Raw genomic sequence first — 24,680 nt, 5'->3', positions numbered from 1 at the left:
GGAATTCAGTCAAACCAACAGAACCCCCGGATGCAGGAAACCATACACAACACTATCCAGACAAAATAGCTACAGTGTTAGACACTGAATTTATCAAGTAGAAAGAAACATTCAGTTAGCGTTACATTTTTAACGTCTAACAGCACAGGAACAACTTCCTCATCTGAAAGCTTCCGGGAATTCGCATGCAACCAGTCACGTGACTTCGAAATTCAGCATGTTTCCGCTTTCTCTTTTGTTGTGCCTCTGTGCTGCAAAAGCGGTAGTGGAAGGTTCAGCATGCACTAAACATGGCGATTCTTCTTGTATCTGCACCGAAGAGGGAACTGGAATTGTCGATTTGACTCTACTAGCAAATACTAACACCAGTGGCGCTCCACGGTAAGTCCATGCTTCAGTGAGTGGTTGTGCAACGAGTTTTGAAAGGCACTATTAGGTTTAAAGATCGTGTATCTTCCTCTACAACGTACTACTACAATCCTTGTTTTTCCTTTACCGAGTTGGCTGAAAAGGGGGACAAAGTTTGTACTCCAAAGTATGACGTTGCCGTAAGTGTCTTTGTAGTTTTTTGTGTTCTGATATAAGCGAAAACTTAATATTCAAGAATGTATTTGTTAATTAAATAGGTAATTTAATTAATTATTTAGTGGGGTAAGTTTCTGAGTTACTGAGTATGATGAAAATTGGGTGGTGATTCAGTGTACATCATTCGAAAGCTTGTGGTCTTCTTTAGCAAACTGCACGTCTAGTTGTTAGCATGTGTTAGGCAGTAAACATTAGGAGGAAGTATTTATAGGAAATATTGAGATAGAGGGTGTATTCAAGTCAATTACAGTTAATACGCCTTTATTTGTTGCATGTCTGTTTTTCATCACTCGCCTGTATCCAAATGACAGGCTGCACTGATTTCATCGTTATGCCATCTTGTAATGCACATGTGCGACACAACGAGAGCAGATGGATTGTACGTTCCGTATCTACTTTTTACAGGATGTCTGCTCTCCTAACTACATGGTATATTATAAATCAAGATTTGTTGCCATGGAGGATTATTTCTGTGGATCCCCAAATCAGACCTCTAGTCTACAGTCTAAAGGTACCACTATAGGCTAATGCTGATCTGTTGTATTCCTTGAATAATGGTGTCTGCTGACATCCGGTGTACATAAATGGATAATGATAATGACCCATCCGCCCGAGTTGGTTTGAGAGAGCCTGGATGATGAGAAACAAACAAGCAACAGATAGGCGGCCTTAGCATTAGCACATCTTTTTGGGTTTTATAGTCAGACTAGCTCAATAATTGTAAAGTTTGTCTTAACTAATAATGCAAAACCGTGTCAGTATTTGATAGGAAAGTAGAATGCATGTCATTGAAATTGTAGATGAGACTCTATAGTGCACCAAATTTTCTCACTATTGCTATTTACCAGTCTGACTGTTGAAGTGAGTCACTTTGAATTGCACCTTGTTTATACTGGCATGTTTGGCTATGTTGGGACCATATCGGCTTGGTGAATATCAATGAGCAGCTGCTAACTATGATCATAGTAAGGGTGTCTGCATGAAAGGTATGTAAAGCATTGAATTGCAATTCCAACTGTGTTTTCAGTCAACGCATTACACATCTGTCATAGTTGTAGAATGTGATCTTGAGTTAATAAGGTAGTAAATTACGAAATTAATTTCTAAAAAAATTTTAGTAAAGAGAAACTAAACAGACAAAATGTGGCGGTGTTGTATGTTAGAGATTTCAGTATAACTGAGATGTTAATCACCTTAAGTAACAAATAAAATAAATATTTTGCATTGCCATAGGTTTGCCAGATACAAGATAACGTCGCATATCTTGCAGGAAAGGAGAGCTCAGCTGTATTTTCTGGTAGCGCAAAGGTAATTGTATACTTGTATGAATTTTGGTCTTTGTTTCTGATTCAGTGTTTAAGTATCTGGTCTAATCACTCACATGCTGAATACTGTGAAATTGGTTTTATTAATAAATATTATGAAGGACTTTTTGTGCAGTCACAACTGTAATAACAATTTGTTTGAAAAGTGTCGGTGCAAATATCATTGAATTTGCGTTAGTTATCAGAACTTTTGAACTCGGAGTAGGGAATGCTGACAGGCGTGTGCTAGTTGAAGAACATTAGCATTCCTACAGGCACAAATCTAGCAGAATACAGGGCTCCACATACGTTGAAAGAGTTTTGTCGCAAGTGACGACCAAGTAGAAATAATTGATCGACAGTCAGTGTACAGCCTTGGAGTCCAGACCAAGGCACATTAAAATGCCTTGAAGTTCCAGACTTAGCTGCGCACAACAGCACCTACTGTTAGAAGTTCTATAATCCTAAGCTTTTGACGTGGTAGTACTAGGCGTAGATGTTAAAGATGCATTCAAGCATCGCATCATCGAGATACCACAGGAAAACTCTTGGCCCTGGGGTTGATGAGCTGACCGGGAAAGAACGAGACGGTAACGAAAAAGCAACACAACAAGGCGGCTGCATTTTAGAGCGTTATGCCTTTTATTGCTTGGGTAATTGGTTAATTGAGAGTTCAAGGTCACACAGTAACTGAGTTGTGTGAGTGTAATCATCTGGATTGACTGCAAATACACCGCAGAAGCTGCAGGATGTGCTTCACCGCAGTAAGAAAAATTAGTACTCGTTGCCTGAACAGCTTTACCACCACATACTCGCATTCAAAGAAGCGGTTGATAGCAGCAACTGAATGCCAAAGCCAAACAGCAACCAAATGAGGTTGCCTTGGGTGATATGAGCAACCACTACTCGCCTGCCACACAAAATAATAGCATTGGCAACCAAATTGGTCGCACTGTGGAGCCCTGGACAGTACTGGAAAGTTGGATCTGGGGGATTACTCGAGCCCTGGGGTAATAATCGAACGAGTATCGTACTTTATTGACCTTGTAAGTTGGTTAGCGACAACTTTGAATAGCATTGCATTAATCTCATTTCAGGCTAGTGTGAGTTTGTCGTGTTAGGTTCGGGTGTGACACTTTGTAGAACTAAGACATTTGCTGTGCTCAAAGCTAAACGTGTAAAATGAAGTTCCTCGTACTCATAGCAAATGGCAATACATGAAAGTGTCATATCGGAATGAGACATGAAATGGTTATGAGATTCTGAAAGAAGGGTACGTTGAACTTATGTTTGTTGTTTAGACTGGAGATCTGAACATTGCCTACTCTGCAACAACAAGCGGCACAACACGGTAATAAACAATTTTTGGTGAATTAAAGCACAGTGTTTGTACTATTAAGAGTCGATTAATTAGTTTATGTTCTCGTTGCATGTGTCTTTGCACAGTTATGTTCCTTCTTTGTGTGCGACGATGAGCATGACTGTCACAACTTGTGTGTTTGGAGGTGACTGTAGGTGATCTTACTACCAAGATCTATGTATGTTAGTGCAATAACAAACAGACTGGCAAATATTTTTACTCAATGTCGATGCACTAGCAGTAAAGTATTGCACAGTATCTGTTTTCAAGCATGCGCATGGTTAGCAATAATGTTGACATTGCTGTATGGTGCATGACAAGTTTTCAGATGGAGTTTTATTGCTGCTTACCATCAAACAAAATAAGGATTGAATGAAAAGATGTGTGTGTGTGTGTGTGTGTGTGTGTGTGTGTGTGTGTGTGTGTGTGTGTGCATGCATGTGTGTGTGTGTGTGTGTGTGTGTGTGTGTGTGTGCGTGTGTGTGTGCATGCGTGTGTGTGTGTGTGTGTATGTGTGTGTGTGTGTGTGTGTGTGTGTGTGTGTGTGTGTGTGTGTGTGTGTGTGTGTGTGTGTGTGTGTGTGTGTGTGTGTGTGTGTGTGAACACAAAGTGCCTGCTTCTATACATTTACAGAATGGATGTATGAAGAAACAAATAAAACAACTGGTTTGTTTACGAAACTACATGTATGATAGACACTTTGTCGTCTTCATGCAAGCTGTATATGATATGTTCACTTATAATGATGTACATTGTCATGTGGTTTGTTTTCAATACTGTATTTTTCAATAGGATATCAGTAGTGCATTTGGTGTGTAACAAAAACCTATCCTTGAGCGAGTCGGCATTGGAATATGTGAATCAAAAACAAGTGTCTGCTACCACCACCACCTACGTACGTGCAATGTGCAATAAGGACAATGTTGTTGTGGCTGTAGAGAAGGTGTCTTGTAGAATTTTGTTCTCACAAGTCGCTGTTGCTGTCCTAATCTCTGTCAACATGCGCCGTCATCGAGTAGATTGAGTGTTGGGTCCATCCTTCTGATCGTGTACGACAACCTGATGAATATTATACATTCACCACATTCATGTCGATTGCTTTTATTTCAGTTTCTTCTCTCTCATATTTGTCTACATTATTGGTGGTCTTCTATACCTTAAGTTTGTTCGTGGAGCATCAGGCATTGAGTTAATACCCAACTACTCATTCTGGAGGTTGCTACCCAGTTTAATCAAAGTGAGTGGCAACTTATTTTATTGTATTCAGCACTCGATGTTATAGATGTATCTTTATGTTGTAGGAAGGAGTCATATTTCTAATTGGCAAGTGTAGAGGTCAAGACACCAGTTCGTCACAATATGACAAGATTTAGAGGTATGAGAAATCGCATTGTGAAGGAAAGTCACTAGCAATTGAGGCCTGAATTTCAGTATGGCCACAAGAAAACATGTGCTGTTTTCCAGGAGTGTGGCATATCGATTGTATTTATCAAGCCCACGTGTGCAATAGGCACGCCAACAGTAACCGTTGTGAAAATGATCACATTGTAGTGACTGACCTCGATGCTACTGGCTGTATCCGTAGTGCTGCCAGAAGTGTGGCTTGGTGACTCGTGTGTCATCATGTCATGGTCCAAATTACGATCCAGAATTTGAATACAAATTTATGTATTGGCCTAGTTTGTTTCGTGGGTGTTCCGAGTGTTCTGAATGTAAATATAGTCTGAAAGATGTTTTCCTGTGATCTACATATCCTCACCCTAGAATGATGAAACTTAGTCAGTGGCAGTTGGGATAATTGGAAGCTTATACAACTTAAAATACTCTTGACTAATACCTCGTTCACACTAGTGTTTGTAACCATGCCAGCACATTACGGCACGGTTTGGTTCAGTTTCACTTCCGTAGTGTGAATGCCGGCCTAACCGAACTGTGCTGAGCTGGCTCACCTCAAGTCCCGTGCCTCAAGAGTACTGTTTGGTTTGTTAGTGTGAATGGGTTATAAGGTGTTCATGGCTATGTAATGAACCTGTTGCTAGTGACTTTCGTGTGGTGTGGTGTGTGTGTGTGTGTGTGTGTGTGTGTGTGTGTGTGTGTGTGTGTGTTTGTGTGTGTGTGTGTGTGCAACTTATTTGCGATTTCTTAATATTTTCATGGTTCAGGGTGATGACATATGACAGTGATATCAAATTGCTACGTACATGCAGTGCTACCTTCACGTTTGCTCTGGTGTTGTTGGTCTATGCAGTTTGAGATTTAGCTGTTCATTTTGAGATAAATCACAGTGCTGTAGTTTATGATTCGATCAATGTGCTTTCTAGTTGTTTAGTGATTTGCAAAATTATTTTCATGAGTCGTATCACTTCTTCCCTCCTATCTACTTCTATCGCATCCAGCATGTCACGCTGACTATGAAATCTCAATAGATGTAATGTGTCTGAAACGTGTGGCACCAAGTCACAAGATGACGATGCACCATCATGTTCATTGATTCGCTTGTGCATATTTTGATGTCCGGTTACTGTTGTGCCCTTTGTGTCAGTCAATTGCTTGCTAGTGTTAATGTCTAATGACCTGAGAGCATCAACACGATGGAGTACATCTTTGTAGAGTCTCTGTAGCTCAGTATTTGTTGAACATCAAGATGCCAGTATTCCACTGCAACCACAAAGTCGACGGCGAGAGTCAATATTATCATGACAGCTGGACATGATGGTCCACACATTAATATTAGTTTCAGTGCCAAATAAATTTTAAATATAGATGGTTAATATCAATGTTAATTATTTAATTAATTAACCTTGCCATTCCTCTCCATTCCAGTGACGGATCCAGGATTTTGAAAAGGGGCGTTCCATCAAGCAGGGACTATCTTCCTACAAACTGGCAACTTTAATTAATTAATTAGTTTATTAAATTAATGTACACGTTTAGAAACGCAATATCGGGTTTTATAGTTATGATGTATACGGACGTCATACAAGAACTGCACAATCTGAGATTATAGATGTATTATACACACACTTCAATCATTGTCTCCTAAAACAAAGGAAGTTTCATTCTTCTTGGATGTAATTTTCCAAATTCTTCAACTAGTTTACTTAGTTAATTGCGATTGAGACTTCTGAATTTTCTCACACTTCGATCCGTTGATTTTCATAAGTGCAAGTCCACTCAGACGATCAGCAGACATTGTGGATCTGCGGTAGGTTTTGAGGAGCTTCAACTGACTAAAGCTTCTCTCACTTTCACAAGAAGTCACAGGTATAGTTAATGCCAGGTGCAATAGAACTTGTATATTTGGAGAAGTCCATTGATCACATGCCTGTGAAGCATCTACAAGCTTTGTAGGCACTGCTGAACTAACGATATCGTTCTTCCATTTTCGGACCCACGTGCGGTATCGAGTCGGGAACATTGCTGAATGCAGTAAGTCATCCTCGTAAATCTACAGCTTTGGCAAGGTCTTCAGGAATCTCGCCGTCAGTACTGGGACACTGGCTTGGAACAAGATGCAACAACCCCGTACGATAAGATGGATTGTCGGTAAACCTGTCTTGCAACTCAGTAATGACATCCGACACAAACGCGTTGTAAAGTGTTTTTCGATAGTAATCCTCTGCAGTTGTCGCAGGAACTTTTCTGCGATGCCGCTGACGTTGATTTATCCTTGGCTTTCTTAGATCAAAGTCTTCTCCGTGAAGGTTTACTCCCAGTTTACTAGTCTCTTCGAATATCCGTCGAAACTCTCTCACAGAATCACTCTTCGTGTCCTTTAGAATTGAAAGCACAGTATCGACTTCCTGTAAGCAAACAGGACATCTACACTCTGCATGTGTAGCTTGACTGTCAGTCCTCTGAGGCATGAAAAAACGTGTAGTAGGATTTTAAAGCAGAGTAGAAAGGAAGAAGACTTCAATTGATATAGAAAGCCATTAGCTTTAGCAACCGTTTCCTTATCCCAGCTCCAATCTGCTGCACCCAGACACTCAAACTGTCTTGGAGAAATAATGGCTTGAAAAACCATGTGCATGATAGGGAGGAGCTCCAGGAAAACCACATGAGTATCAATGCGCTGAATCCAACGGGTTCTGCACGCATCTTTCAATTTTTTGCCTTACATTTGCGGACCGCACACCAATCATGTTCGAACCGCCATCGTAGCACTGACCTCGCAGGTCAGAAGGAGACAGGCCCCAAGATTCCAGACACTGCAGTATGATATTAGCCCATACTTTTCCCGTGATTCTCTGTACTTCCACATAGCTAATGAACGTTTCATTGACATCATTGTTCAGAACATATATAACGTATACATACTGAGCATTGCTCTTTGTTCGAAACGTCTGTTACTTCGTCAGCAAGGATTGAGAAAAACTGTTACCGAGACTGTACCAAAACCGTGCGCGACTACCTAGATGTACTACCCTAACGAGTTGAGAATCAGAAGTTGACGACAGCTGAGGGGGGTTCAATGGAACCCATTGAACCTCCCCTGGATACGCCTAGGCTATACCCTAACAGCGCTATTCAAATGGCATTACTACAATACCTATACTAATAAATAAAATTGCCTTTGACACGAGATCTAGTTTTGAATCTCTCAACTCCAGACTTGCGGATCAACTTTAACAGGGGCGGAGCCCACACGCGCCCTAGTGTATAGCAAACACGTGTCAGAGCATGCATGTTACAGTACGTACGAAGGATTCGGGGGAGCCGAGGGGGGAGAGTAAGGAACCGCTTCGTAGGAGTCCGAGGTCTTTAGCAACACTATACCTTTATCTACAGTACGATGAAGTGCTCTATGCAAAGCAGTGGCGTATGCAGGGTTACTCACAGGGGTGTTGCTGAAGAACTTTGTGGGTCAATTCTTGACGACATCCAGGCGCGGATCTACCATAAGGCCCGAGGTGCCCGGGCACCAAGGTCCCTAGGGGGTGTGTCACCCATTTCCCGGACGTTCTTCCCGGATGTTTGGCGGCGATGTCTAAGCGGCAGTCAAGTTTAGAGCTCTTCGGGTTTAAAGTACCTCGGTTGGAGGTTCAAAACACAAGTAACGACACTTTACCAGATACTGAAGTTGAAGGCCCGACAAGGAGAACTGCAGCACCATCGCATGCTCCTCTGGATGGTCTGGATGCAGTCGATCCGCCATATGATCTTGGGCTTATAGGATATACAAATGGGCGGAAACTCAGTGCTTCTGACAGGTACTTGGGTACGAGTATATACCTGCTAAGAAAGTGTGAAACTTCGCAGCTCTACTAGTAGATATCAGTGGATTGCATGCATCGATATTCGGTAGCCTATACTACCCTAATATCAACGTACTTCTGAAGTTAATGTGCACCATACCTGTCACAACATGCAGTTGTGAGAGAAGTATCAGTGGTCTCCGCCGCCTAAAGACTTACCTACGGTCAACCATTGGCCAACTCCGCCTTAATGGTCTCGCACTCATGCATTTTCATTATGGTTTAGACATTGACTATGAAGCTATCATTAATGACTTTGCTAGGAAGCATCCTCGTAGAATGGAACTTACAAACCTTATTGATGAAGCATTTTCACAGGATGGCTCTTGCTGATAGTATTCGTTGTCATGAAGTCGTATTGTTCTTCTTTAAATTTAATATTAGCAACAATATCAAGTTCAAATTTCTCATTAATATTAAATTGGGGAGGTTCAAATATCTAATTAATATTAACTTGGGCACTAAACGAAATTGAATGCTGGATCCGCGCCTGACATCATCAATTATTTTAATGATATATATTAATTAATAGAGTTATTTAATTAACTTGTAATGATTTAAAACAGTGCATTGTAGCAGATTAATATTGATGGTGTGTTTGGAATTGTGTGTAAACAATTAGCTTCCCTCTTAACGCGCGCAGGCTAGTGGGGCGGAACCCCAATTCGTTTGACCTTTGTTTGAATCAGCAACGGTTACTAGTGGAAACTGCTGAATTTTCTCTGCTGACAAGCTCACTCTGTTGGCATCTATAGCTCTCCGGTACTGTCTAGTCTTCCAAGCGTAAGAATTTGAACTCCTGAGTGTCTTGCAGCACAACTGCACAGGCTTGATGCACCGGATGTAGCAGACGATCACGTCATCCATGTTCGAGCTTTGCGGTGAGCGCATTTTCCCAACTCGCACAGGAACAGTCCGTGCTTCCCTTCAAGGTCCCTAAATTGTTACTTGGCTCTGAATAGGACGTGTGCAGGTGTTTCTATCTCAGTTTGATATCTACGTTTGCCTGACCTTGCACCGTCACGAAGTGCAGCACGTCATCATTGGTACAACCAGCTGTACCGAATGCAGGAACTTTGTTTATTATCAGAGCAGCTAGAACCTTCACCCCTGCTTCTCCTAGGTAAAGTTGAATTAGATAACGTCAAGTCCTTGTCTACGCGCGCTACGCAGCGATCGACTTTCTAGCTGAGAACTCGCGTTCGGAATGTGATGGTGTCCGAGGACCGCGGCCGCGCTCTAGCTACTTTTAGCGAATGTGATTTTCCCTATTAGCTTGCCCCTATAACTTCTATCTAGAGGAGCAACTCACTGCAAGGTCACACTATACAGTGGCTCACGAGTTGAGATGATAGATAACAATGAGCGTATACACTGCATTCCAATTGTCCGTCGTCTGTCTACTGACACATTACTGTAACCCTAGCGCATGAGCGCCATGACGAGAGCGGAACGAGACTGGATGCCACTCACTCTGTATCTACTGTACGGCTCGGCTCTGCTCTGTGTCTGCTCTGTACGCGTTATGGCCTCACTATCCAGACAAAATAGCTACAGTGTCGGACACTGAATTTATCAAGTAGAAGGGAACATTCAGTTAACGTTTACATTTTTAAGTTCTAACAGCACAGGAACAAATTCCTTATCTGGAAGCTTCCGGGAATTCGCATTCAACCAGTCACGTGACTTCAAGTAATTCCAGCATGTTTCCGCTTTCTCTCTTGTTGTGTCTCTGTGCTGCGAAAGCGGTAGTGGAAGGTTCAGCATGCACTAAACGTGGAATTTCTTCTTGTGTCTGCACCGAAGAGGAAACCGGAATTGTCAATTTGACTGTACTCGCAAATATTAATTCCACAGGCGCTCCACGGTAAGTCCATGCTTCAGTGAGTGGTTGTGCAACGAGTTTGAACGGCACCATTAGGTTTAAAGATGTTGTATCTGCCTCCACAACGTACTACTACAATCCTTGTTTTTCCTTTACCGAGTTGGCTACACAAGGGAAAGAAGTTTGTACTCCAAACTATGACGTTGCCGTAAGTGTCTTTGTAGTTTTTTTTGTGTTCTGAAATAAGCGAAAACTTAATATTCGAGAATATATTTGTTAATTAAATAGGTAATGTAATTAATTATTCAATGGGGTAAGTTTGTGAGTTACTGAGCATGATGAAAATTGGGTGGTGAGTCAGTGTACATCATTCGAAAGCTTGTGGTCTTCTTTAGCCCTACAGTTTACAGGTAGTACTATAGGCTAATGCTGATCTGTTGTGTTCCTTGAATAACTGTGTCCGCTGACTTCCGGTGTACATAAATGGATAATGATAATGACCCCTTCAGTTTGAGAGAGCCTGGGTGATGAGAAACAAACAAGCAACAAATAGGGGGCCTTAGCATTAGCATACCTTTTGGGTTTATAGTTAGACTAGCTTAAGAATTATGAAGTTTGTCTTAATTAATAATGCAAAACCGTGTCAGCATTTGATAGGAAAGTAGAATGCATGTCATTGAAATTATAGATGAGACTCTATAGTGCACCAAACTTTCTCACTATTGTTATTTACTGGTCTGACTGTTGAAAGTGAGTCACTTTTAATTGCATCTTGTGTATACTGGCATGTTTGGCCATGTTGGGATCGTCTTGGCTTGGTGAATATCAATGAGCAGCTGCTAACTATGATCATAATAAGGGTGTCTGCATGAAAAAAGTATGTAAAGCATTGAATCGCAATTCCAACTGTGTTTTTAGTCAACGCATTGCACATCTTGTCATAGTTGTAGAATGTCATGAGTTAAGTAGGTAGTATATTACAAAGTAACTTTGTAAAATTTTTAGTAATGAGAAACTAAACAGACGAAATTTGGCGGTGTTGTATGTTAGAGATTTCAGTATAACTTAAGTGTTAATCGCCTTAAGTAACAAATAAAATAAATATTTTGCATTGCCGTAGGTTTGCCAGATACAAGATAAGGTCGCATATCTTGCAGGAACGGAGAGCTCCGCTGTATTTTCTGGTAGTGCAAAGGTAATTGTATATACTTGTATGAATTTGGTTTTTGTTCCTGATTCGGTGTTTACATATCTGGTCTAATCACTCGCATGCTGAATACTGTGAAATTGCTTTTATTAATAAATATTATGAAGGACTTTTTGTGCAGTCACAACTGTAATAACAATTTCTTTGTAAAGTGTCGGTGCAAATATCATTGAATTTGCTCTAGTTATCAGAACTTTTGAACTCGGAGTAGGGAATGCCGACAGGCGTGTGCTAGTTGAAGAACATTAGCATTCCTACAGGCACAAATCTAGCAGAATACAGGGCTTCACATACGTAGAAAGAGTTTTGTCGCAAGTGATGACCAAGTAAAATAATTGATCGACAGTCAGTGTACAGCCTTGGAGTCCAGACCAAGGCACATTAAGTTAAAATGCCTTGAAATTCTAAACTTAGCTGTGCACAACTGCACCTATTGTTAGAAGTTCTATAATCCTACGCTTTTGACGTGGTAGTACTAGGCGTAGATGTTAAAGATGCATTCAAGCACATCATCATCATCAATATACCACAGGAAAACATCTTGGTGCTAGGGTTGACGAGCTGACCAGGAACGAACGAGACGGTAATGAAAAAGCAACACAACAAGGCGGCTGCAATTCAGAGCGTTACGCCTTTTAGTGCTTGGGTAATTGGTTAATTGGGACTTCAAGTTCACACAGTAACTGAGTTGTGTGAGTGTAATCACCTGGATTGACTGCAAATACAACGCAGAAGCTGCAGGATGTGCTCCACTGCAGTAAGAAATTAGTACTCGTTGCCTGAGCAGCTTTACCACCACATACTCGCATTCAAAGAAACAGTTGATAGCAGCAATTGAAAGCCAAAGCCAAACAGCAACCAAAGAAGGTTGCCTTGGCTGATATGAGCATCCAGTACTCGCCTGCCACACAAAATAATAGCATTGGCAACCAAATTGGTCGCATTGTGGAGCCCTGGACAGTACTGCGAAGTTGGATCTGGCGGATTACTCGAGCCCTGGAGTAATAATCGAATGAGTATGGTATTTTATTGAACTTGTAAGTTGCTGAGCGACAACTTTGAATAGCATTGCATTAATCTCATTTCAAGCTAGTGTGAGTTTGTCGTGTTTGGTTCGGGTGTTACACTTTGTAGAACTAAGACATTTGCTGTGCTCAAAGCTAAACGGCTAAAATGAAGTCCCTTGTACTCCTAGCAAATGACGATACATAAAAGTGTCATATCGGAACGAGACATGACATGGTTACAAGATTTTGAAGGAAATGTACGTTTCACTAATGTTTGTTGTTTAGACTGGAGATCTGAACATTACCTACTCTACAAGAACAAGCGGCACAACGCGGTAATAAACAATTTTTGGTGAATTAAAGTACAGTGTATGTACTATTAAGAGTCGATTAATTAGTTTGTGTTCTCGTTGCATGTGTCTTTGCACAGTTATGTTCCTTCTTTGTGTGCGACGATGAGCATGACTGTCACAACTTGTGTGTTCGGAGGTGACTGTAGGCAATCTTGCTACTAAGATCTATGTATGTTAGTGCAATAACAAACAGACTGGCAAATATTTTTACTCAATGTCAACGCACTAGCAGTGAAGTATTGCACAATATCTGATTTCAAGCATGCGCATGGTTAGCAATAATTTTGATATCGCTGTGTGGTGCATGACAAGGTTTCAGGTGGAGTTTTGTTGCTGCTTACCATAAAACAAAACAAGGGTTGAATGAAAAGATGTGCGTGTGTGTGTGTGTGTGTGTGTGTGTGTGTGTGTGTGTGTGTGTGTGTGTGTGTGTCTGTGTGTGTGTCTGTGTGTGTGTGTGTGTGTGTGTGTGTGTGTGTGTGTGTGTGTGTCTGTGTTTGTGTGAGTGGGTGGATGTGTGTGTGTGTGTGTGTGTGTGTGTGTGTGTGTGTGTGTGTGTGTGTGTGTGTGTGTGTGTGTGTGTGTGTGTGTGTGTGTGTGTGTGTGTGTGTGTGTGTGTGTGTGTGTGTGTGTGTGTGTGTGTGTGTGTGTGTGTGTGTGTGTGTGATCTTGTCTTGTCTTGATCAATGAAGCACACTTAACACAAAGTGCCTGCTTCTATACATTTACAGAATAGGTGTATGAAGAAACAAATAAAACAACTGGTTTGTTTACGAAACTACATGTATGATAGACACTTTGTCGTCTTCATGCAAGCTGTATATGATATGTTCACTTATAATGATGTACATTGTCATGTGGTTTGTTTCAATACTGTATTTTTCAATAGGATATCAGTAGTTCATTTGATGTGTGACAAAGACCTATCCTTGAGCCAGTCAACGTTTAGATATGTGAATCAAAATCTAGCGTCTGCTACCACCACCTACGTACGTGCAATGTGCAATAGGGACATTGTTGTTGTGGCTGTAGAGAAGCTGTCTGGTAGTATTTTGTTCTCAAAAGCCGCTGTTGCTGTCCTAATCTCTGTCAATATGCGCCGTCATCGAGTAGTGGTGGTGGACTGAGTATCGGGTCCATCCTTCTGATCGTGTACGACAACCTGTTGAATACTATACATTCACCGCATTCATTTCGATTGCTTTGTTTCAGTTTCTTCTCTCTCATATTCGTCTACATCATCGGTGGGAGTAATGCGTGAACCTCCGTCAAGCTTCGCTTCAAATGAAAGCTACGAAGCAATCAATACTCATTTGGGAGTAGTTTCTCAGTACCTGTAGGAGAGTTGAATTTTCTAGTTACTGTAGAGTTGTACTATTTCTACCCAAAGTCGATTTTCCTCACTCGTAACTTGTTACTGCACTCTAGCTACTCTAGAAGATTTGGTCAGACTTCTAATATGAACATATCATTCGAAAGCACGTGACTAGGTGGAGTCAGATCTCTGGACAAATTAACTCTATTGATCCTGGGTTAGTAGATACAGCATGCTTCCGGAAAGAGACTCCTCCCATCATTACCGACAAAGAATACCGCCAGTAAATGACACCCATGAGACTAATTGTATTAATCATTGTTGTCATTCTCGTCGTCTCCTAGCACAATCTCTTGAATGTCTGAAGAGTTCTCCGCACCTACTAACCTCTCTACCGCTTGTTCTACCACGCCGTCTGACGTTCTGTAATGGTTTTTCACTTACTGGATGACGTGGTCGACACACTTCTTCCATTTTGGCGCCGTCACATTTTCAACGCCTTCTCTGGCCATTTCGAATGACAGAAAACTGTTGAACAGGTCTGACCCTGACGTACTAAAGTAGATAGCTACCTACTAGGCAGTAAGGGCTGGGTAGCAACCATTGCTCTAACTGCTCATTTATCGATTGTTAGTATTACAATCCAGGATGATAGCAATATTGTTGTTTCCGCCCTTTATGTCTTATCTGGTAACCACATTTCCCACGTGCTCTCCATTTTTTGAACGGACTTTAATTTATCTTGGTGTTTTGAGTATACAGAAGACAAATACGAAAATCAAACTCCTTGTATACAGTAGCTAAAACACTGACCTTTCACTGGAAGCAGCCATTCTGTCTTCAGAATGTATCGTTCTTCCACTGTCTCTTCTTTGCTTTGGATGTGATGAAAAACGACTCTCTTCACGTCGTTGGTGCGTAGTTTGTACTTGCTGTACAAGCTGCTGTTGCTGCTATTGCGGCATCGATCTGCAGCGCACAAACTGTTCCTGCGGTTGCGGTTGCGGTTGCTGCTGCTGCTGCTGCTGCTGCTGCTGCTGCATGTACATGTACTGCTGCTGCTTCTGTGGCATCTACTGCTGCTGCTGCTGCGGCGGCGGCATGTATTGCTGTTGCGGCATGTACTGCTGCTGCTGCGTGTACTGCTGCTGTTGCCGTGGCCCGAATTGATCACACGAACGACTCAGCGATCGCGACCCCTGACGATATGGTTGCCGATAATTATTAGGATATCGATGTCGCTGTTCTAGGGCAGACTGATGTTGTGGCAGGAAAGTTGTCGCTGGTGCTCTTGTTCTCGTGACTGCCGTACAAACAACCATCAATGTTATTGTAATTGCTTAATTAATTAAAGAATCATGCATGCATTCCTATATATATAATATAGTTATCTGTTTTATTCACCTTATAATTGCATACAATAAAAATTAATTATATAGTTATTCAATCCGTTCTCTTAACATGATTGTTACTCGTATCAAGCAAATCAAAATCATGCAGACAATTTCTTACACTCATAGACGGACCTTTATAATATATATATGTATAGGGGACAAGCGCATGCAGGCGCGGACCCGGCACCAAGGTGGGGTACTCCCCGAGACAGCCTAGAGTACAGTTGAAAGTCTGTGTTGGTGTATGCTCACGGGAAATTTTGGAGCGGATCGCAAGTTGAGGGACGGGACATGAAAGGACATCGGAGTATGAGGGTACTATCTGCATGCATACAAAAATAAAAGTTGTGTTTAATTAAAGTTGGGTGAAGCCTCTCTCTCTCTCTGCATGTCCCTCTATAGCTCTGCAGCCGCCACCGATAGTTGTGCCTCTCAATCAAACATTTTGACGAACTATGCAATAATTTCCTAATAAATTAGGGAGCCTTGACAACTATATAGAGCAGCAGGTGAGAGAACATAAAAATATATTGGAGAACAATGTGCAAATATATTCAAGTACTAGAATATTAACATGATAGAAGGAAGGCCTCTAACTATAGGCGCATGAATGCAGGAGAGATTCCTCGTGGGCTCCGCGAAACGTCCTTCGAGCTTCCCACAACACCTCGACTCGTTATTTAGGTACGCAAGATAATCGAAATAGTGTACAGTACGGCTTTCCGTATAAACGTGCTTATTGGTGGCCTGACCTTCGGCGTACGCAGCAAGAAAGCATGAATGGGGAGCCACCTACCACTTCCGTCACACTGACCGCTCTATACATCAGAATTGTACTATACTTATAGCATGTACCTACGTTGTGTAATTTATCAATAACAGTGGATTGTTAGCGGAACCCCTTTAGCAAAATCCTGATTGCAAGAGAGGTATAATGCCGTACTGAAAAGCTGTCCTTATTAAGTTATAATTAATTAATAGTCTCTTCAACATCTAGTCTCACTCATCAATATTCTTTACAAACACCTGCAACATTCTATATGGATGTTTGAGATAATTATCCGGGCGTGACTGTACCTGCGCTGCTGATAGCCTCGAGAAGGCAGACTCTTGACTGCCTGGCGGAGGTGCATGCTATCCGGGCATAGTTACTAAGTAGTGGGAAGCATGCCAGGGCCACGTCTGGCAATTCGCCAGATCATCCGATTGTTTGCCGAATCGCTTTCGAAACAGCTAGCATTGCAGAAATAAAATCAATTAATTAAGTTTGCGAGAGCGACCTAAATCTAGGTTACTCTCAACTGTATTTTAGGTTACCTGGCGATGCAGTCGTCGGAGCTTGATAGCGATGATTTTGATAGTTCATATTGTTATTTGTACGCCTAGAATACAAAACAGGCAAAGTTATCGACTTTCGTGATAGTAAACTATCTCCAATTGTTTGTTTTGATCAACTAGCAAGCGTACAGTCTACCTACTAAGAGTTCTGGTGAAAGGAAACGATCCCTAATTACCAGCACCAGTATGTGGCCATTGGTTACAGACAACTCAAAAATCTCGCTCTTGCCAGTAGAGAATTCGAAAGATCATAGCTAACTTGAATTTCTTCAATTTGCCCGGTCCATCTGATCATGATCATGACTGATGTAGAAGAATGGCTTTTCTAGCGATCGCAACGTAATTGGACACTTACAGTGTGTTTACAATTGATTTGTAAGACTGCTAATTCTAATAGAAACATTTTGATTTTATTCTAAGTGCTAATTGACTAGCCTAGTACATCTACAGTAGCTACTTTTAGCGAATGTGAACTTCCCTATTAGCTTGCCCCTATGACTTCTATCTAGAGGAGCAACTCACTGCAAGGTCACACCATACAGTGGCTCACAAGGTGAGATGATAGATAACAATAAGCGCATGCGCTGCATTCCAATTGTCCGTCCGCCTGTCTGCTGACACACTACTGTAACCCTAACGCATGAGCGCCCTAGCGAGAGCGGAACGAGACTGGATGCCACTCACTCTGTATCTGCAGCTCGGCTCTGCTCTGTGTCTGCTCGTTACGTGTTATGGCCTCGCTATCCAGACAAAATAGCTAGGTGTCGGACACTGAATTTATCAGGTGGAAGGGAACATTCAGTTAGCGTTTACATTTTTAACGTCTAACAGCACAGGAACAACTTCCTCATCTGGAAGCTTCCGGGAATTCGCATCCAACCAGTCACGTGACTTCAAGGAATTCCAGCATGTTTCCGCTTTCTCTCTTGTTGTGCCTCTGTGCTGCGAAAGCGGTAGTGGAAGGTTCAACATGCACTAAACATGGCAAATCTTATTGTATCTGCACCGAAAAGGGAATCGGGATTGTCAATTTGACTCTATTAGCAAATAATAACACCGAAGACTCTCCACGGTAAGTCCATGCTTCAATGAGTGGTTGTGCAACGAGTTTGAACGGTACTATTAGGTTTAAAGATCGTGTATCTGCCTCTACAACGTATTACTACAATCCTTGTATTTCCTTTACCGAGTTGGCAGGGGGCAAACAAGTTTGTACTCCAAGCAATGGCGTTGCCGTAAGTGTCTTTGTAGTTTTTTGTGTGTTCTGAAATAAGCGAAAACTTTTAATTGGAGAATGTATTTGGTAATTAAATTTGTAATTTAATTAATTAGTTAGTGGGATAAGTTTCCGAGTTACTGAGTATGATGAAAATTGGGTGGTGATTCGATGTACATCATTCCAAAGCTTGCGGTCTTCTTTAGCAAACTGCACGTCTAGTTGTTAGCATGTGTTAGGCAGTAAACATTAGGAGGAAACGTTTGTAGGAAATATTGAGATAGAGGGTGTATTCAAGTCAATTACAGTTAATAGGCCTTATTTGTTGCATGTCTGTTTTTGTCACCCGCTCGTATCCAAATGACAGGCTGCACTGATTTCACCATTATGCCATCTTGTAATGTGCATGTGCGACACAACAAGAGCATGTGGATCATATGTTCCATATTTGCTTTTTACATGATGTCTGCTCTCCAAACTACATGGTATATTATAAATCAAGATTTATTGCCGTGGAGGATTATCTGTGTGGATCCCCAAATCATACCTCTAGTCTACAGTATATAGGTACCACAAAAGGCTAATGCTGATCTGTTTTGTTCCTTGAAAACCGTGTTTGCTGACTTCCAATGTACATAAAAGGATAATGATAATGACCCATCCACCCGAGTCGGTTGAGAGAGCCTGGGTGATGAGAAATAAACAAGCAACAAATAGGGGCCTTAGCGTTAGCATACCTATTGGGTTTTATAGTTAGACTAGCTCAAAAATTATAAAGTTTGTCTTAATTAATAATGCAAAATGGTGTCAGTATTTGATAGGAAAGTAGACTACATGTCATTGAAATTATAGATGAGACTCTATAGTGCACCAAACTTTCTCACTATTGTTATTTACTGGTCTGACTGTTGAAAGTGAGTCACTTTTAATTGCACCTTGTTTATACTGGCATGTTTGACCGTGTTGGGACCGTACCGGCTTGGTGAATATCAATGAGCAGCTGCTAACTGTGATCATAGTAAGGGTGTCTGCATGAAAGGTATGTAAAGCATTGAATCGCAATTCCAACTGTGTTTTTAGTCAATGCATTACACATCTTGTCATAGTTGTAGAATGTGATCATGAGTTAATTAGGTAAATTACGAAGTAAATTTCTAAAATTTTTAGTAATGAGAAACTAAACAGATGAGATGTGGCAGTGTTGTATGCTAGAAATTTTAGTATGACTTAGGTGGTAATCGCCTTAAGTAACAAATAAAATAAATATTTTGCATTGCCGTAGGTTTGCCAGATACAAGAAAACATCGCATATCTTGCAGGAACGGAGAGCTCAGCTGTATTTTCTGGTAGTGCAGAGGTAATTGTATACTTGTATTAATTTTGGTCTTTGTTCCTGATTCGGTGTTTACATATCTCAGTGTTTTTGCCAGTACCGTCAGTACCGTCAAAATGACGGTTGGGAGAGGGAAGGGACGTTTAGAGTGGGGAAAACAGCATTTATTGACGGTTGGGACAGAATTGGAAAGCCTTAGCATGCATAGTGTGGGATCACGGATCTAAAGACATTCGTGGTCTTGATAGTCCCAAAGTTGCTACAGAACAATACATGCATATTCTCATGTCAGACATCTGGTAATTTTAGAGAGTGCATGGTCTCCTTGTTGGTGTTTGAGGTGAATTCCTGTTGACCTTCCACACAAGAAGTGCTAATGAGTGACTGTGGTTGCAGAAGGTGTTCTACTAATTACTGTTTATCTTCATGCAATCTCATTTTTGTACTGTACACTCTTACTCTTTTAGGTCAGCTCATAATTCCAGTTCTAAGTTAACTTGTCACTGTAATAATCTACTGTGTTATCTGTCTGTCTGTCTTTCTTAAGTTGCATTTGATTCTAATACAACTAGAGAACAGATAAAGTAATTTTATGATGTCATTACCAAATATGTTAACATCAATCATTTGATGACGTCATTAATGACGTCATTAGGTTTAATGACGTCAAATTGATGATTGGCAACTAATCCTGGCTAGAACACTGTATCTGGTCTAATCACTCACATGCTGAATACTGTGAAATTGGTTTTATTAATATATATATTATGAAGGACTTTTTGTGCAGTCACAACTGTAATAACAATTTGTTTGAAAAGTGTCGGTGCAAATATCATTGAATTTGCTTTAGTTGTCAGAACTTTTGAACTCAGAGTAGGGAATGCCGACAGGCGAGTGCTAGTTGAAGAACATTAGCATTCCTGCATGCACAAATCTAGCAGAATACAGGGCTCCACATATGTTGAAAGAGTTTTGTCGCAAGTGATGACCAAGTAAAAATAATTAATTGATCGCCAGTCATTGTACAGCCTTGAAGTCCAGACCAAGGCACATTAAAATGCCTTAAAATTCCAGGCTTAGCTGCACACAACTGCACCTACTGTTAGAAGTTCTGTAATCCTAAGCTTTTGACGTGGTAGTACTAGGCGTAGATGTTAGAGATGCATTTAAGCACAGCATCATCAAGATACCACAGGAAAACAGTGTGGCCCTGGGGTTGACAAGCTGACCAGGAACGAACGAGACGATCACGAAAAAGCAACACAACAAGGCGGCTGCAATTCAGAGGGTTATGCCTTTTAGTGCTTGGGTAATGGTTAATTGAGAGTTCAAGTTCACACAGTAACTGAGTTGTGTGAGCGTAATCACCTGGATTGACTGCAAATACACCGCAGAAGCTGCAGGATGTGCTCCACCGCAGTAAGAAATTAGTACTCATTGCCTGAGCAGCTTTACCACTACGTACTCGCATTCAAAGAAACAGTTGATAGCAGCAACTGAAAGCCAAAGCTAAACAGCAACCAAATAAGGTTGCCTTGAGTGATATGAGCAACCACTACTCGCCTGTCACACAAAATAATAGCATTGACGACCAAATTGGTCGCACTGTGGAGCCCTGGACAGTACTGGAAAGTTGGATCTGGGGGATTACTCGAGCCCTGGAGTAATAATCGAACAAGTATCGTATTTTATTGAACTTGTAAGTTGGTTAGCGACAACTTCGAATAGCATTGCATTAATCTCATTTCAGGCTAGTGTGAGTTTGTCGTGTTTGGTTCCCAGTGTGACACTTTGTAGAACTAAGACATTTGCTGTGCTCAAAGCTAAACGTGTAAAATGAAGTCCCTCGTACTCATAGCAAATGACAATACATGAAAGTGTCATATCGGAACGAGACATGAAATGGTTACAAGATTCTGAAGGAAGGGTACGTTGCACTCATGTTTGTTGTTTAGACTGGAGATCTGAATGTAACCTACTCTGCAACAACAAGCGGCACAACGCGGTAATAAACAATTTTTGGTGAATTAAAGCACAGTGTATGTACTATTAAGAGTCGATTAATTAGTTTGTGTTCTCGTTGCATGTGTCTTTGCACAGTTATGTTCCTTCTTTGTGTGCAACAATGAGCATGACTGTCACAACTTGTGTGTTCGGAGGTGACTGTAGGTGATCTTGCTAGCAAGATCTATGTATTTTAGTGCAATAACAAACAGACTGGCAAATGTTTTTACTCAATGTCGATGCACTAGCAGTAAAATATTGCACAATATCTGATTTCAAGCATGCGCATGGTTAGCAATAATGTTGATATTGCTGTATGGTGCATGACAAGTTTTCAGATGGATTTTTATTGCTGCTTACCATCAAACAAAATAAGGATTGAATGAAAAGATGTGTGTGTGTGTGTGTGTGTTTGTGTGTGTGTGTGTGTGTGTGTGTGTGTGTGTGTGTGTGTGTGTGTGTGTGTGTGTGTGTGTGTGTGTCTGTGTCTGTGTCTGTGTCTGTGTCTGTGTCTGTGTCTGTGTCTGTGTGTGTCTGTGTGTGTGTGTGTGTGTGTGTGTGTGTGTGTGTGTGTGTGTGTGTGTGTGTCTGTGATCTTATCTTGTCTTGATCAATGAAGCGCACTTAACACAAAGTGCCTGCTTCTATACATTTACAGAATGGGTGTATGAAGAAGCAAATAAAACAACTGGTTTGTTTACGAAACTACATGTATCATAGACACTTTGTCGTCTTCATGCAAGCTGTATATGATATGTTCACTTATAATGATGTACGTTGTCATGTGGTTTGTTTCAATACTGTATTTTTCAATAGGACATCAGTAGTTCATTTGATGTGTGACAAAACCCTATCCTTGAGCCAGTCAAAGTTTACATATGTGAATCAAAAACAAGTGTCTGCTACCACCACCTACGTACGTGCAATGTGCAATAAGGACATTGTTGTTGTGGCTGTAGAGAAGCTGTCTGGTAGTATTTTGTTCTCACAAGTCGCTGTTGCTGTCCTAATCTCTGTCAACATGCGCCGTCATCGAGTGGTGGTGGTGGATTGAGTGTTGGGTCCATCCTTCTGATCGTGTACAACAACCTGTTGAATACTATACATTCACCACATTCATGTCGATTGCTTTTATTCCAGTTTCTTCTCTCTCATATTCGTCTACATCATTGGTGGTCTTCTATACCTTAAGTTTGTTCGTGGAGCATCAGGCGTTGAGTTAATACCCAACTACTCATTCTGGATGTTGCTACCCGGTTTAATCAAAGTGAGTGGCAACTTATTTTATTGTATTCAGCACTTGATGTTATAGATATATCTTTATGTTGTAGGAAGGAGTCGTATTTCTAATTGGCAAGTGTAGAGGTCAAGACACCAGTTCGTCACAATATGACAAGATTTAGAGGTATGAGAAATCGCATTGTGAAGGAAAGTCACTAGCAATTGAGGCCTGAATTTCAGTATGGCCACAAGAAAACATGTGCTGTTTGCCAGGAGTGTGGCATACCGATTGTATTTATCAAGCCCACGTGTGCAATAGGCACGCCAACAGTAACCGTTGTGAAAATGATCACATTGTAGTGACTGAACTCGATGCTACTGGCTGTATCTGTAATGCTGCCAGAAGTGTGGCTTGGTGACTCGTATGTCATCATGTCATGGTCCAAATTACGATCCAGAATTTGAAACAAATTTTTGTATTGGCCTAGTTTGTTTCGTGGATGTTCCGAGTGTTCTGAATGTACATATAGTCTGAAAGATGTTTTCCTGTGATCTACATATCCTCACCCTAGAATGATGAAACTTAGTCAGTGGCAGTTGGGATAATTGGAAGCTTATACAACTTAAAATACTCTTGACTAATACCTCGTTCACACTAGTGTTTGTAACCATGCCAGCACAATATGGCACGGTTTGGTTCAGTTTCACTTCCGTAGTGTGAATGCCGGCCTAACCGAACTGTGCTGAGCTGGCTCACCTCAAGTCCCCGTGCCTCAAGTGTACTGTTTGGTTTGTTAGTGTGAATGGGTTATAAGGTGTTCATGGCTATGTAATGAACCTGTTGCTAGTGACTTTTGTGTGGTGTGTGTGTGTGTGTGTGTGTGTGTGTGTGTGTGTGTGTGTGTGTGTGTGTGTGTTGTGTGTGTGTGTGTGTGTGTTTGTGTGTGCGCGCACGTGTGTTTGTGTGGACGTGTGTGTGTGTGTGTGTGTGTGTGTGTGTGTGTGTGTGTGTATGCACGTGTGTGTGTGCACGTGTGTTTGTGTGTGTGTGTGTGTGTGTGTGTGTGTGTGTGTGTGTGTGTGTGTGTGTGTGTGTGCGTGCAACTAATTTGCTAACAGACTCTTTTCTGATTTCTTAATATTTTCACGGTTCAGGGTGATGACATATGACAGTGATATCAAATTGCTACGTACATGCAGTGCTACCTTCACCTTTGCTCTGGTGTTGTTGGTCTATACAGTTTGAGATTTAACAGTTCATTTTGAGATAGATCACAGTGCCGTAGTTTGTGATTTGATCACTGTGCTTTCTAGTTGTTTAGTGATTTGCAAAATTATTTTCATGAGTCATATCACTTCTTCACTCCTGTCTACTTCTATCTCATCCAGCATGTCACGCTGACTATGAAATCTCAATAGATGTAATGTGTCTGAAACGTGTGGTACCAAGTCACAAGATGAGGATGCACCATCATGTTCATTGATTCGCTTGTGCATATTTTGATGTCCGGTTACTGTTGTGCCCTTTGTGTCAGTGGATTGCTCGCTAGTGTTGATGTCTAATGACCTGAGAGCATCAACACCATGGAGTACATCTTTGTAGAGTCTCTGTAGCTCAGTATTTGTTGAACATCAAGATGCCAGTATTCCACTGCAACCACAACGTCGACGGTGAGAGTCAATACTATCATGTCAGCTGGACATGATAGCCCACATATTTAATATTAGTTTCAGTGCCGAATAAAATTTTAAATATAGATGGTTAATATCAATGTTAATTAATTAAATTAATTAACCTTGCCATTCCTCTCCATTCCAGTGGCGGATCCAGGATTTTGAAAAGGGGGCGTTCCATCAAACAGGGACTATCTTTCTACAAACTGGCAACTTTAATTAATTATTTATTTAATTAAATTAATGTACACGTTTAGAAACGCAATATCAGGTTTTATACTTATGA

At 41.1% G+C, this 24,680-nt stretch overlaps 3 protein-coding genes across 3 annotated transcripts; all 3 read left to right on the top strand.

Moving 5' to 3' along the window:
* Positions 1-217: 217 nt before the first annotated feature.
* Positions 218-5,611, top strand: LOC134192872 (cation-dependent mannose-6-phosphate receptor-like). Its single transcript, XM_062661629.1, has 9 exons — positions 218-272; positions 427-548; positions 1,819-1,893; positions 3,191-3,240; positions 4,042-4,144; positions 4,204-4,298; positions 4,360-4,486; positions 4,551-4,624; positions 5,412-5,611. The coding sequence occupies exons 1-8, from the start codon at positions 218-220 to the stop codon at positions 4,620-4,622; spliced, it is 699 nt and encodes a 232-aa protein (XP_062517613.1). The 3' UTR covers positions 4,623-4,624; positions 5,412-5,611.
* Positions 5,612-10,210: 4,599 nt separating this feature from the next.
* On the top strand, positions 10,211-14,374 carry LOC134192871 (uncharacterized). The gene is made up of 7 exons (XM_062661628.1): positions 10,211-10,374; positions 10,429-10,540; positions 11,453-11,527; positions 12,832-12,881; positions 13,789-13,888; positions 13,948-14,051; positions 14,112-14,374. Exons 1-7 carry the CDS (start codon positions 10,211-10,213, stop codon positions 14,158-14,160), a joined length of 654 nt encoding a protein of 217 aa, XP_062517612.1. The 3' UTR covers positions 14,161-14,374.
* A 3,463-nt stretch (positions 14,375-17,837) lies between these two features.
* On the top strand, positions 17,838-24,023 carry LOC134193355 (cation-dependent mannose-6-phosphate receptor-like). The gene is made up of 9 exons (XM_062662190.1): positions 17,838-18,018; positions 18,073-18,181; positions 19,445-19,519; positions 21,451-21,500; positions 22,316-22,415; positions 22,475-22,578; positions 22,640-22,766; positions 22,831-22,904; positions 23,876-24,023. Exons 1-8 carry the CDS (start codon positions 17,855-17,857, stop codon positions 22,900-22,902), a joined length of 801 nt encoding a protein of 266 aa, XP_062518174.1. The 5' UTR covers positions 17,838-17,854; the 3' UTR covers positions 22,903-22,904; positions 23,876-24,023.
* The last annotated feature ends 657 nt before the right edge of the window (positions 24,024-24,680 follow it).

This window comes from Corticium candelabrum, chromosome 17 (assembly GCF_963422355.1).
Source record: "Corticium candelabrum chromosome 17, ooCorCand1.1, whole genome shotgun sequence".
NCBI lineage: Eukaryota > Metazoa > Porifera > Homoscleromorpha > Homosclerophorida > Plakinidae > Corticium > Corticium candelabrum.
This window is presented reverse-complemented; position numbering and strand designations above follow the sequence as displayed.

Bases quoted from the DNA above. Each gene is read 5' to 3' on its own strand.
- LOC134192872 (XM_062661629.1), top strand. From the start codon at position 218: ATGTTTCCGCTTTCTCTTTTGTTGTGCCTCTGTGCTGCAAAAGCGGTA. The intron at 549-1,818 runs GTAAGTGTCTTT...GCATTGCCATAG, and splicing joins CTCCAAAGTATGACGTTGCC to GTTTGCCAGATACAAGATAA. The intron at 3,241-4,041 runs GTAATAAACAAT...ATTTTTCAATAG, and splicing joins ACAACAAGCGGCACAACACG to GATATCAGTAGTGCATTTGG.
- LOC134193355 (XM_062662190.1), top strand. From the start codon at position 17,855: ATGTTTCCGCTTTCTCTCTTGTTGTGCCTCTGTGCTGCGAAAGCGGTA. The intron at 18,019-18,072 runs GTAAGTCCATGC...CGGTACTATTAG, and splicing joins AACACCGAAGACTCTCCACG to GTTTAAAGATCGTGTATCTG. The intron at 22,416-22,474 runs GTACGTGCAATG...GCTGTCTGGTAG, and splicing joins TGTCTGCTACCACCACCTAC to TATTTTGTTCTCACAAGTCG.
- LOC134192871 (XM_062661628.1), top strand. From the start codon at position 10,211: ATGTTTCCGCTTTCTCTCTTGTTGTGTCTCTGTGCTGCGAAAGCGGTA. The intron at 11,528-12,831 runs GTAATTGTATAT...TTTGTTGTTTAG, and splicing joins TATTTTCTGGTAGTGCAAAG to ACTGGAGATCTGAACATTAC. The intron at 14,052-14,111 runs GTACGACAACCT...GCTTTGTTTCAG, and splicing joins GGGTCCATCCTTCTGATCGT to TTTCTTCTCTCTCATATTCG.